This window comes from Cajanus cajan, chromosome 6 (genome assembly GCF_000230855.2).
Source record: "Cajanus cajan strain Asha chromosome 6, NIPB_CcT2T_4, whole genome shotgun sequence".
Taxonomy (NCBI): Eukaryota; Viridiplantae; Streptophyta; class Magnoliopsida; order Fabales; family Fabaceae; genus Cajanus; species Cajanus cajan.
The window spans coordinates 15,176,124-15,189,792 of record NC_138522.1 but is presented as its reverse complement, the minus strand read 5'-3'; the positions used below and the strand labels follow the sequence as shown (position 1 = coordinate 15,189,792).

General features: G+C 41.0%; 1 protein-coding gene and 1 non-coding gene across 2 annotated transcripts in view; one reads left to right on the top strand and one right to left on the bottom strand.

The window, feature by feature from the left end:
• Positions 1-12,966, bottom strand: part of LOC145958577 (uncharacterized) — a 42,611-nt gene extending 29,645 nt beyond the window's left edge. The window contains exons 1-6 of the mRNA XM_083076083.1: positions 12,741-12,966; positions 12,127-12,329; positions 11,755-12,048; positions 11,545-11,628; positions 11,355-11,406; positions 9,957-10,994 (exon numbers count right to left, since the gene is read on the bottom strand). Coding sequence (XP_082932209.1) covers positions 9,957-10,994; positions 11,355-11,406; positions 11,545-11,628; positions 11,755-12,048; positions 12,127-12,329; positions 12,741-12,966 — 1,897 coding nt within the window. The remainder of the gene's footprint in view (positions 1-9,956; positions 10,995-11,354; positions 11,407-11,544; positions 11,629-11,754; positions 12,049-12,126; positions 12,330-12,740) is intronic.
• On the top strand, positions 3,059-3,165 carry LOC145949441 (small nucleolar RNA R71). Its single transcript, XR_014427648.1, has one exon. It is a non-coding gene; the product is annotated as a small nucleolar RNA R71 (small nucleolar RNA).
• Positions 12,967-13,669: the final 703 nt, after the last annotated feature.

Below are 13,669 nucleotides of genomic sequence, written 5' to 3'. Positions count from 1 at the left end.
CAGCTGTAGACCCCTAAAATTGTCCGGGTCGGAAATAAAGCTTGAAGACTCTCGAAGACTGAAGGATAATCAGCCAGAAGGACTCCTCGAAGGCCCTAGGAGGGTTCTCTGTAGGTCCAGAGGTCTTAGAATAGCTCAAAATAAAGAAGTGGAGGGAAAAAGCCCAATACGGCCGTACTGAACTCAATACGGCCGTATTGAAGCTTCAATACGGCCATACTGAAGTCAGTACGACCGTATTGACACTTCAATACGACCGCTGCGAACTCAATACGGGCGTATTGAAATTTCTGACTTTCAATACGACCGTATTGAACTCCAATACGACCGTATTGAAGTTCAAAAATTTCAATACGGCCGTATTGGCCCTGTAGGCCGTACTGCGCCTATTCCCTATAAATATGACGTCAATTGGACGTCATTCGACACTTTTCAACAGAGTTTGAACCCTCTCCTTGAGTATTCTGGGGTTTTTGAGCAGTGTTCTGCCCTAGAAATCACTCGGAGAGTTGATCCGACGAAGTTCTTGAGCCCCGAGCCATTTTGCTTGAGGATCGAACCTAGTCGAGGGGAAATCTTTTTGATTCCCTTAGTTAAAATTTTGTTCTAGGAGAGCGAGGAGCGGGCTTGTAGAGCGTGGGAACGCCAAAACGCTTCCCAGTTCTTTACAATATATAAAAGCACGCTTCAAGAGGTTTCCTTTCAATCCTTCCTTTTACTGCTTTCTGTGTGTATATTAAAACTGTCATCATGTAGATAGTCAATTCATAATTGTTTAGAATAAATAGGGGTAATTTAGTAATCTTATACTGTTCTGTTAAAAATAATCTGTCATAGGGAACCCGAAAGGGGCGCTGTGGGGTGCTAACACCTTCCCCACGCGTAACCGACTCCCTTACCCAATTCTGGTTGTAGTGGCCAAAGTTGATTTTTAAATCAATTGCCTTATCCCTTTTTCCAATGTTTTGAGTAAAACATTGGTGGCGACTCCACGAACCCTCCTTTTATGAAAACCACTAATCCATGGAGGGTCCCGCTTGGGATTAATATGGATTAGTGAGCCTTTTAATAAAATTGCTCGTTTGACGAGGTCTCAGTTTGAGAATAAGTCATTCTAGCAATCCACTATTTTTAAACAAATAAACGAGTCCAACCATCCTTCGCGAATGCCGAAAGCCCGTTTCGGGCCGGTGGCGACAGAGAGTTTTCTTCTTGCCAATCTGTTGAAGACTCAAGAAGACTTTCTACTAGAGGATCTTTTTCTTTACACGGGGGACTTGAATCGATCAAGCAAGCATAATTAGGTTGAATCCCCTCAAGATCTATGTGCTTTCCTCCAACTAGAAAATTCTCCAAGGGATCCCTCAAAATAGATCTCATGACTTCTTCCTCCATGTCTTTAGGCAATATATCAACCCTGCAGCAAATATTTTCAAGAGAAGGTTGTCTAACAGATTTAGCAATATTAAATTCCATTGTTTCATCATTAATGGATAAGGACAATTTTCCATGTTTGACATCTACTATCACGCCTGCTGTAGCCAAAAATGGTCTACCTAATATGATTGGTATTTGTTTGTCCTCTTCCATTTCTAAAACAACAAAATCTCCCGGAATTAAAAATTTACCTATCTTAACTGGAACATCTTCTAAAATTCCTATTGGATATTTTATAGATCTATCTGCTAACTGGATTGACATTGCTGTAGGCTTTAATTCTCCCATATCTAATTTCTTGCAAATTGATAAAGGCATTAAACTGATACTTGCCCCAAGGTCACATAAGGCTTTTTCAAACCTTAGATTTCCAATGAGACAAGGTATAGAGAAACTACCAGGATCCTTAAGTTTTTTGGGCAAATTATGATGGATCAATGTAACAGTCTCTCTATCATCCAATTTCCTTCGGTTAGCTAAAAGATCCTTAAGAAATTTAGCATATGTAGGCATCTGTTGTAGAGCTTCTACAAATGGAATGTTTACATACACTTGTTTGATCATATTTAAAAATTTTTCAAATTGTCTATCAAGTTTAGTCCTTGCTAACCTTTGAGGAAAAGGAATTGGAGGGTGATAAACAGTTTGAGGCTTTGATGAAGATACTTTTTCTTTTTCTAATCTCTCTTTTTCAGGTTTTTCAACCATAGGAGAAGCGTCTTCATCAATCTCAATATTATCATTTTGATTAGACACAGGTCCGTCTAATTTCTTCCCACTCCTTAAAGTAACAGCATTAACATTTTCAGCTGGGTTTGCAACTGTTTTACCTGGGAACTTACCTGGAGAATTGTTTGAACTAGGCATCAACTGTGCAATTTGATTTTCCAGCATCTTGTTGTGGAGAGTAATATTCTCAACCTTGACAGCAAGGTTTTGAATAGAATTTGCCATTGAATCATTGGTCTGTTTTTGATTAGTGACAAAATTCTCCATAAGGTTTTCTAATCTTGAAACACTTTGTTGAATTGAGGGTGTCTGTACTGGATTTCCTTCCCCATTAATGAAGTGATTGGACGGACGGAAATTAGGTTGCTGATTGCTAGTTCCTTGAACTGGGTTATTCTTCCAAGAAAAGTTAGGATGATTCTTCCAACCAGGGTTGTATGTGTTGGAATATGGATTACTCTTCTCTCTTCGAGGAGTGTCATAGAAATTATGAGAAGCTGCCACTTGTTCAGTAGTATCTTCTTTTTCTCCAGTAAAAATTGAGGTACAATCTACTGCAGTGTGCCCTTGTTCCCTACAAAGGTCACATACTTGATTTGTAGCCACTGAATTAACCTTAGCTTTTTCCATCTTGTCTAATCTTTGATTAAGAGTATCAAATTTTGCTAAGAGTAACTCAATATTGTTCACTTCATATCGCCCCGGAGTTCCTTTCCTTGTTGTGACTTCTCTTTCACTGTATTGGCTGTGATTTGAGGCTACATTTTCCAAAATAATCATGCAGTCATTAATAGGTTTCCCCATGAAAGATCCTCCAGCTGCTGAGTCTAATATCATGGTGCTTTGTTGGTCCAATCCTTCAAAGAAAAATTGGATGGTAAGCCAACGGTTGAAGCCATGTTGTGGGCATGCTTGAAGATATCCTTTGAACCGCTCCCATGCTTCATAAATAGTCTCTCCAGTGCCTTGTTGGAAATTAGTGATTTTCTTCCTCAATTCTTTAGTTTTAGAAGGAGGAAAGAATTTCTCTAGAAAAGCTCTTTCACATAATTCCCAAGTTGCTATCTTTTCTCTAGGCACTGTTCTTAGCCACACCTTTGCCTTATCTCTCAAGGTGAGTGAGAATAAGCGGAGTCGCATTCCATCAGAAACTTCATCATCAAATTGCTGGGTCTCACAGATTTCCAAGAACCCCTCTAAGTGGTCATTAGGATCTTCTGATGGTAGTCCTCCAAAGGTGTTCTGTTTGAGCATATTCACCAGAGAAGCTGGTACAGTAGCTCCAGTTTGCATCTCCCCTCCAGGTATCCCACGAGCTACGGGTGCAGAGTAATCCCGAAGCGGTAAATTATCTCGTTGTGCAGCCATGTCAAATTCTCTAAAAAGGTTTCTTTTCCTTCTCAGGAGAGTTCTTTCAATCTCAGGATCAAGTGGTGTTGGTTTCCCAAGACGTAGAGATCTCTTTTGCATTAACCCTAAGGCACTGCAAAAAAAAAAGAAAGTGACCCGTGAAATCTGAATTGGAGAATTAAACACTAAAAAAAAAATTATTTATTTATTTAATTTTTTTTTTTTTTTGTTTTAAAAATTCGAATTAAAATAATTGTAATTTAAATCAAGAGACGTAGTCCCCGGCAACGGCGCCAAAAACTTGATGTGTGGAAAAACCGCAAGTGTACGGTTGTCGTCAAGTAATAAATATCGAATCACAGGGACTACGTGTTTGACCTAGAATTACTAGTATTTTAATTTGAATTTTAAAACAGATAGAATGTTTGTTTTGAGATGATAAGATCAGATTCGCTGGTAAAAGAGATAGTAATGCAATTAATGAATAAGATAAAACTTTAAGATAAGATAAGGAGATTTCCGGGAATCTAGGGTTCGCACAAAGAGTTCCAACAATATTGAATTATTATTTTCATTAATTAATTCTATTCCATCTTGAAGGTAGTCTTAACCTAATTTAATCCTTGCACCTTCTCAGGCTACGAGGACGTGTTTAATTAAAATTAATCCCTACTCTCGTGGTAATTACGTTCAATTAAACCCATTAAGATCTTTGTTAATCTATTGCTCCTCGAAAGCTTAAATCAACTCTCGTGATTTAACACTCAAGTCTGTTCCTTTAGGTTCCGATAATTAGGTTCTCCTCTCAGTTCATCCCTAATTATCTATGATTATGAAAATTAAGATTAATTGTTTATCATAATTATAATCAAGTTCTCCTCTCAGTTCATCCTTAATTAATGTTATTATGAAAACAATAATGTTAAAGTTCATATATAAAATATAAAAGAACAAATCAAGAATTGGAATAAAATTAAGAAACTGAATAATGCATTAATATAGAGGTTCTCAGAGGCTAAGCCCTGATCCCAGAAAAAGGGAAACTACTCACAGGAGTTCATAGTAGTTCTCCAGGAAAAGAAGAATAAAAGAAAAGCAAACCTTAGAGTCGATGGCACAGGCGCCCAACCTTCTCCAAGTGTCAAAAACTAAATAAAACTGTCTCCGAAACCCAAAAGTCCTGTTCTAGGCTAACCTCATCTAATTTATAACCTAAAAGGGTAAAAAGGTAAAACTACCAAGATAAAAATTACAAAAATAAAAATAAAACATAAAACTTAAAAAGCTGGGACGCGAAGTGCATCACGGCCGTGACTGAGAATCACGACCGTGATCTTCTCTGGAGCACATTCATTCACCAAATCGACGCGAAGTGAATCACGGCCGTGACTGAGAATCACGACCGTGATCTTCTCTGGAGCACATCTATGAAGGGTCAGTGGCGTTCACGGGTGTGATTGGGAGTCACGGCCGTGATTTTCTCTGGTGAATCACGGGCGTGATTTAGAATCACGGCCGTGATTTTCCCTATAGCTCAGCATTTCCTCTTTAATTCTTAAATCTTGATCCTGCTCAGAGAAAACACAACACATACCAAGAAAAGCATAAAATAGGAAAATGATATAAAAATTTATTAAAAACATGAAAGATATGCATGATTATGCTATGAATTCTTGTGAATTAAAGTGCTAAAATACGAGTAAAATACACAACATCACTTGGCCATCCATTCTTACAAAAATCATTTTTGAAAAAATAAATCCCCTCTAAAACACAAACTTCAGAACAAAAATATCTTTCCTTTCTTTTCTCTCTTGTCCCAAAAGATTTTAGAATAATCTAGTGGAAGCATGGAGAAATAAATCATCACTGATAATGGATCTAATCTGAACAACAAAATGGTGGAAGAACTGTGCCAAGAATTCAAGATCCAACACCATAACTCTTCCCCATATCGGCCGAAGATGAATGGGGCAGTCGAGGCAACCAATAAGAACATCAAGAAAATAGTGCAAAAGATGGTTGTCTCATTTAAAGACTGGCACGAGATGTTACCCTTCGCTCCTCATGGCTATAGGACTTCAGTACATACATCTACAGGAGCTACTCCATTCTCCCTCGTTTATGGGATGGAGGCAGTTCTACCCATCGAAGTCGAGATACCTTCTCTAAGGGTAATCATGGAAACAAAACTTTCCGAGGTAGAATGGGTTCAAAGCCGATACGACCAGTTGAACCTTATCAAAAAGAAACGGCTGAACGGCATATGCCATGGTCAAGCCTATCAGAGGAAGATCAAAAAAGGCTTTTGACAAGAAAGTCCACCCTCGAGTCTACCATGAGGGAGAGTTGGTAATGAAGAAATTGCTACCAACTCAAAAGGACAAAATCGGAAAGTATGCCCCAAATCACGGAGGACCATACGTGGAAAAACGAGTCTTCTCAGGAGGAGCATTGATCCTCACAGACATGGATGGAAAAGAACTTCGATACCCAGTCAACGCTGACGAGGTAAAGAAGTATTATGCTTGAAGACGTTGCTTGCATAAGCCCGCTAGGATGAAAACCCGAAAAAGGGCATCCTAGGCAAAAGTTAGGGCAAAACAAAAAGCCCGCCAGTACAAGGGTACTAGGCAAAACAAAGGCAAAATTATCCCCGCTAGGATACGTCCTAGGCAAAAGTTAGGGGCAAAAGAATAAGACATAAAAATAAAGCAAGCGACGATCACTTGAATCGAAAACCGAAAGGCGATTCATGTGATTATCTTCTAGAAGCAAGCGTCTTGCAGTGTCTACACTCCTGACTCAGGCATATCACCCAAAACAACTAGGAGAACGTACGGAGCAACAATTACAGATATAATTGTTAAGCCCAATGTAAATAGCCTACCCAGGCCAGCCATTCTTTAGAAAACCCTTCTGTATATCTTTCTGTAAAAACACTTGTGAATATCAATAAAATATCTATTCATTTTCTCTTCTCTCTTGACCATGTGATTATGCCTCTAAAATTGGTATTTCATAAAAATTGTACGAAATTCCTTTAATAATCGGTCAATAAAGAAAATTGGAGGGGTTCCTATAAAATCCATAATCTCCTGCATAAAAGGCTCACAAAAATATTCCCTCACGTCAACGACAGAAATTCCTCCAAGAAAAGGAGGATAGGGAGAGCCATTCATTTTTCTAAAAACATTAAATAATAAAACTTGCATTTGTGCATCACACACATTAGTTGCACATTCAAAGACCTTATCATGAGGCAATTACATAAAATAGAAAATAGAAAAATTGCTTGTGTATGACAACAGTCAACAGAAAAAGCCGCAAATCAACAGAAAAGGCAAAAATACAGAAAAAGCCAAAAAAAATGACAAAAAAGGCAAAAAAATACAGAAAAAGCCAAAAACGACAAAAAAGGCAAAAGATTTAGAAAATCAATCGCCTCCCACAGAATAATTGAGCCTGGAGAGGCTTGCCAAAATAATACTCGTACAGAATAATTGAGCCTGGAGAGGCTTGCCGAAACAATACTCCCACAGAATAACTAAGCCTGGAGAGGCTCGCCGAAATAAAACTCAACAAATTGTACAGAATAATTGAGCCTGGAGAGGCTCGCCGAAATAATACTCCCCAGAGATATCTCAGCTTCCACTCACGGGCCAAATTCCCCAGTGAAAGCTATCAAAGCGAGATCAGCAAAATTCCCCAACGGAAGCATGATCCAAACAAAATATCCAAGTCAAAGGACTTAGACTTCCTCAGTGGAAGATAGCTTTCCAACTCAAACGAAGAGTGAAGCTAATCCTGAAGAGGCTTTCTAAATAATACTCTGGGATACATAAGAACTTCAAATCCCCAGTCGCCTACACAGAGACATTCCTACAAAAAGAGAAAAAATCAAAAGATCAATAATCATTCCCCAAGTGGAATCCGGCTCTTAGCCAAACATCAAACATCAAGATGATTTGCCTAACAGAAGAGGTCAATCAAAAAATCAACATCCAGAATCCCCAGCGGATAACAGCCTACACAGAGGCAGCAAAAATCAGAAAATCAAAAAGAGTCACCCGAATAAGGATAACCGGGATACTCCACCACCGTCAAAAGGACGTCAGCCAATCATAAGGCACCGCTCATCTCAGAAAGAGCATCTTCGTGTCTACAACCCAAGGAAACAGAAATTCCTCAATGGGCACCAACTACGCAATGGAAAGTTGGGACACAAGAACCTATGAGTAACTGCACATCCCCTAGACGGATCCCTGCGTTATCCAGCCCTCAGTGGCACAAAAATAAAAAACAATCGTCGAAGCAGCATCGTGGACTGTGGAGACAAAATCATCACAAATCCCTGGAGAGGAAAAACTCACGCTACCCCGAGGTTGTCAAGAACACGGAGGTATGCAACTACCACGAGGTTGTCAAGAACACGTTGGTATACCCTGGAGAGGGAAAACTTACGCTACCCCGAGGTTGTCAAGAACACGGAGGTATGCAACTACCACGAGGTTGTCAAGAACACGTTGGTATACCCTGGAGAGGGAAAACTCACGCTACCCCGAGGTTGTCAAGAACACGGAGGTATGCAACTACCACGAGGTTGTCAAGAACACGTTGGTATAGCCTGGAGAGGGAAAACTCACGCTACCCCGAGGTTGTCAAGAACACGGAGGTATGCAACTACCACGAGGTTGTCAAGAACACGTTGGTATACCCTGGAGAGGGAAAACTCACACTACCCCGAGGTTGTCAAGAACACGGAGGTATGCATGAGCCTGGAGAGGCGACGACTAATACTCACCCTGGAGAGGGCAAACTCAACCTGGAGAGGCTACTCAACAATTTTCCACCGGAAGACACTACAAGTCGGAAGGATGGCCTTATTCCCCGGACAATTGGGTCAACTCCTTTACTTATCAACCGGTACACTAAAAGGCCGTTTGACTAAGTAAAGGGGGGGCAGCTGTAGACCCCTAAAATTGTCCGGGTCGGAAATAAAGCTTGAAGACTCTCGAAGACTAAAGGAAAGTCAGCCGGAAGGACTCCTGGAAGACCCTGGAAGACCCTAGGATGATTATCTGTAGGTTTAGAGGTCTTAGAGTAGCAAAAAATAAGAAAGTGGAGGGAATGAAGCCCAATACGGCCTCCCAAGAGTTCAGTACGGCCGTATTGAACATTTTAAACTACAATACGGCCGCACTGAACTCAATACGGCCGTATTGAAGTTCAATACGGCTGCATTGAACTCAATACGGCTGCACTGAACTTCAATACGGCCGTATTGAGGTTTTTGAACTTCAATACGGCCGTATTGAATTCAATACGGCCGTATTGTAGTTCAAAACTTCAATACGGACCGTATTGACCCCCAGAAACCGTATTGAGCCTCTTCACTATAAATATGACGTCAATGGGACGTCATTTCACACCTTCACACTGAGTTTTAACCCTCTTCTTGAGTATTCTGGGTTTTTTTGAGCAGTGCTCTGCCTAGAAATCACTCGGAGAGTTGATCCGACGAAGTTTTTGAGTCACGAGCCATTTGCTTGAGTCTCGAACCTAGTCGAAGGGAAATCCTCCGGATTTCCATAGTTAAAATTTTATAGGAGGGAGCGAGCGGTCTTGTAGAGGGAGGGAACGCCAAAACGCTTCCCAATTTCTGTCGAGATATATAAGAAAGCACGCTTCAAAGGTTTATATCTTTAAAGTCCTTTCTTTTACCGCTTTCTGTGTGTACATATTTAAACTGTCATCATGTAGATAGTTAATTTATAATTGCTTAGAATAAATAGGGGTAATTTAGTAATTTCGCACTATTATTTTTAAATAATCTGTCATAGGGAACCCGAAAGGGGCGCTGTGGGGTGCTAACACCTTCCCCACGCGTAACCGACTCCCTTACCCGACTCTGGTTGTAATGGCCGAAGTCGATTTTTGAATCGATTGCCTTAAACTTCTTTTTCCAATGTTTTGAGTAAAACATTGGTGGCGACTCCATGAACCCTTCCTTTTTATGAAAACCGCTAATCCATGGAGGGTCCCGCTTGGGATTAACATGGATTAGTGAGCCTTTTAATAAAATTGCTTGTTTGACGAGGTCTCAGTTTGAGAATAAGTCATTCTAGCAATCCATATTTTTAAACAAACAAAAGAGTCCAACCATCCTTCGCGAATGCCGAAAGCCCGTTTCGGGCCGGTGGCGACATTCTTGAGCAAAGCCTGCATAGATCTGTTACAAAAATGGGTGCCCTGATCACTAACAATAGCTCTGGGTACTCCAAACCTGCAAAATATGTTAGATCTGACAAAATCCACAACAACCCGAGCATCATTAGTTCTGGTGGCTTTGGCTTCCACCCATTTTGAAACATAATCAACAGCTAGGAGAATATATGAAAAACCAAAAGAAACAGGAAAGGGACCCATGAAATCAATACCCCAGACATCAAACACCTCACAAAATAGAATGGGCTGCTGAGGCATCTGCTGTCTCCATGTAAGGGATCCTCCTACTCTTTGACACTGCTCACAAGTGCTGCAAATCTTCCACGCATCCTTGAAGATGGTGGGCCAGTAAAAACCACAGTCAAGCACCCTGCGAGCTGTCCTCTGAATGCCAAGATGACCACCAGATGCAGAAGAATGACAGAATTGCAGGACGGAGTCAATCTCATGGTCCGGCAAGCATCTCCTGATTACCTGATCACTGCAAAACTTCCACAAATAGGGGTCATCCCAAACATAATGTTTAGCATCACTCTTGAGTTTATCAATCTGAGCTCTAGATGCTAAAGGAGGAAAAATAGAAGCAACTAAATAATTAACAATGTTCGCAAACCAAGGGGTGGGGGAAGGAACAGAAACAGAAGAAACAATCAACAAATTTTCATCAGGAAAGTTATCCTGGATGGGCAAGACATCAGCACTATTCTCAGCTCTCTCAATCCTGCTGAGATGGTCTGCCACTAAGTTTTGTGCTTCGCTCCTGTCACGGATGTCCAAGTCAAACTCTTGAAGCCAGAGCATCCATCTAATCAACCTAGGCTTTGAGTCAGCCTTCTTCAATAGGTACTTTAGAGATGCATGATCTGTAAAAACAACGACATGAGAACCAAGCAAATATGATCGAAATTTATCAAGTGCAAAAACAATAGCTAAAAGTTCCTTTTCCGTGGTTGTGTAATTTGCTTGAGCAGCATCCAGTGTCCTGGAAGCATAGTATATCACCCTAGGTGATCTCTCAACCCTCTGTGCTAGGATAGCCCCTAGTGCATAATTTGAAGCATCACACATCAGCTCAAAGGGAACTGTCCAGTCTAGTGCCTGAATGATAGGCGTGGTGGTCAAGGCTCTCTTGAGGCAATCAAACGCCTCCTTGCACCTGTCATCAAAATCAAATTCAATATCCTTCTGAAGCAAGCTGGACAGTGGAAGGGCTTTCTTGCTGAAGTCCTTAATGAAACGCCTGTAGAAACCTGCATGGCCAAGAAAAGATCGCACCTCTCGCACGCAAGAGGGGTAAGGAAATTGTGCAATGATAGATATCTTTGCAGGGTCTACCTGAATGCCCCGACTAGAAATGATATGCCCTAAAACTATACCCTGTTATACCATGAAATGACATTTCTCAAAATTAAGAACAAGGTTAGTCTCAATGCATCTATTCAGAACTCTATCCAAACATGCATCGAAAGAGGATCCATAAACAGTAAAATCATCCATAAACACCTCTATGCAATTTTCCAAAAAATCACTAAAAATACTGAGCATGCACCACTGGAATGTGCCAGGGGCATTGCATAGGCCAAAAGGCATCCTCCTATAGGCAAAAGTACCAAAAGGGCAGGTGAATGTGGTCTTTTCCTGATCCACAGGAGCAATATGAATCTGAAAATAACCAGAGAACCCATCAAGAAAACAGTAATGAGATTTACCTGCCAGACGCTCAAGCATCTGATCAATGAAGGGCAGAGGAAAATGATCCTTCCTTGTTGCTTGGTTGAGCCTCCGATAGTCAATACAGACCCTCCAACTATTTTTCACTCTAGTGGAGATGAGCTCATCCCTCTCACTTTTCACAACAGTGAGGCCTGTCTTCTTGGGGACCACCTGGACCGGACTCACCCACTGACTATCTGATATAGGATAAATGATCCCAGCTTGAAGAAGCTTGGTCGCCTCCTTCTTCACTACATCTAAAATGACGGGGTTGAGTCGCCTCTGGGGCTGTCTCACTGGTTTAGCTCCATCCTCCAGTAATATCCTGTGCATGCATGTGGATGGACTGATACCAGGAATGTCCGCCAGGGTCCAATCGATGGCTTTCTTATACTTTTTTAGAACCTGGAACAATTTCTCCTCTTCAACAGCATCAAGGGAGGTGGAAATGATCACTGGAAACTTCTCATTATCCTCCAAGTAAGCATACTTGAGGTTCTCTAGAAGAGGCTTCAACTCTGGTGTGGGTGCTGGCTGAACATCAGAAGGAACCAAAAAAGGGAGAAGTGGCTCCGCAGCCTGTACCTCAACCTGCAAGTCAGATTCTTTTGTACTTCCTGCAACATGGTTAGTGCATTCTGACTGTATAAAATCAAGAGCAAGAGGTACAACACCCAAAGTGTAAAATTCAGATGCCTCATAATTAGTTTCACATTCAGATTGATATTCAGATTCAGACTCAGACTCAATGCATGGAAGACAGCTATGCAAATCAAGTGAAAATGAATGCTTCTTAGCATGAGAAGAATCAAAATCACGAATATGCTCATCAACTAGATCATCAATCAAATCAGCACGAAAAACAGAATGAGCTTCAGAAGGAAATTTCATGGCATCCAAAATATTAAAATGAACAACAATATCACCAAATTCCATAGACAAGGTGCAAGCATAAACATCAATCTTGGTCCGGGCTGTTTTCAAAAATGGTCTACCCAAAATGATTGGGGCAGAACCATGGGAGAATCCCTCCTCCATATCAAGAACATAAAAATCAGCGGGAAAAATTAGTTCACCAACCCGAACCAAGACATCCTCTATAAAACTTGTGGGGTGGGCAACACTCCTATTGGCCAACTGAATGACCACACCCGTAGGTTGCAAAGTACCAAGAGACAAAGAATTGAAAATAGACAGAGGCATGACATTAATTGAAGCTTCTAAATCAAGCATGGCATTTTCAAATTTATTGTTACCAATAATGCACGGTACACAAAATGTACCTGGGTCCTTACACTTCTCAGGAATGTGTGGAACAGATTTACCTATGAGTGCTGAGACGTTTCTGCCCATGCTGATTCGCTCATTGCCCTTCAGCTTCATCTTGTGGGTGCACAAGTCTTTCAGAAATTTAACATATTTGGGAATTTGCTTGATGGCATCCAGCAAAGGTATGTTCACCTTCACCTTCCTGAAAGTCTCCAAGATCTCCTTATCCACCTCTTCCATCTTTTTGCTTGGAATTGATTTTGGTGGAAATGGAAGAGGGATAGGAGGCTGATGTAGGTCATTGTAGACCCCTAAAATTGTCCGGGTCGGAAATAAAGCTTGAAGACTCTCGAAGACCAAAGGAAAGTCAGCCGGAAGGACTCCTAGAAGACCCTGGAAGACCCTAGGATGACAATCTGTAGGTTTAGAGGTCTTAGAGTAGAAAAAATAAGAAAGTGGAGGGAATGAAGCTCAATACGGCCTCCCAAAAGTTCAGTACGGCCGTATTGAACATTTTAAACTACAATACGGCCGCACTGAACTCAATACGGCCGTATTGAAGTTTCTGAACTTCAATACGGCTGCATTGAATTCAATACGGCTGCACTGAACTTCAATACGGCTGCACTGAACTTCAATACGGCCGTATTGAGGTTTTTTGAACTTCAATACGGCCGTATTGAATTCAATACGGCCGTATTGAATTCAATACGGCCGTATTGTAGTTCAAAACTTCAATACGGACCGTATTGACCCCCAGAGGCCGTATTGCGCCTCATCCCTATAAATATGACGTCAATTGGACGTCATTCTACACTTTTACACTGAGTTTTAACCCTCTTCTTGAGTATTCTGGGTTTTTTTGAGCAGTGCTCTGCCTAGAAATCACTCGGAGAGTTGATCCGACGAAGTTCTTGAGTCACGAGCCATTTGCTTGAGTCTC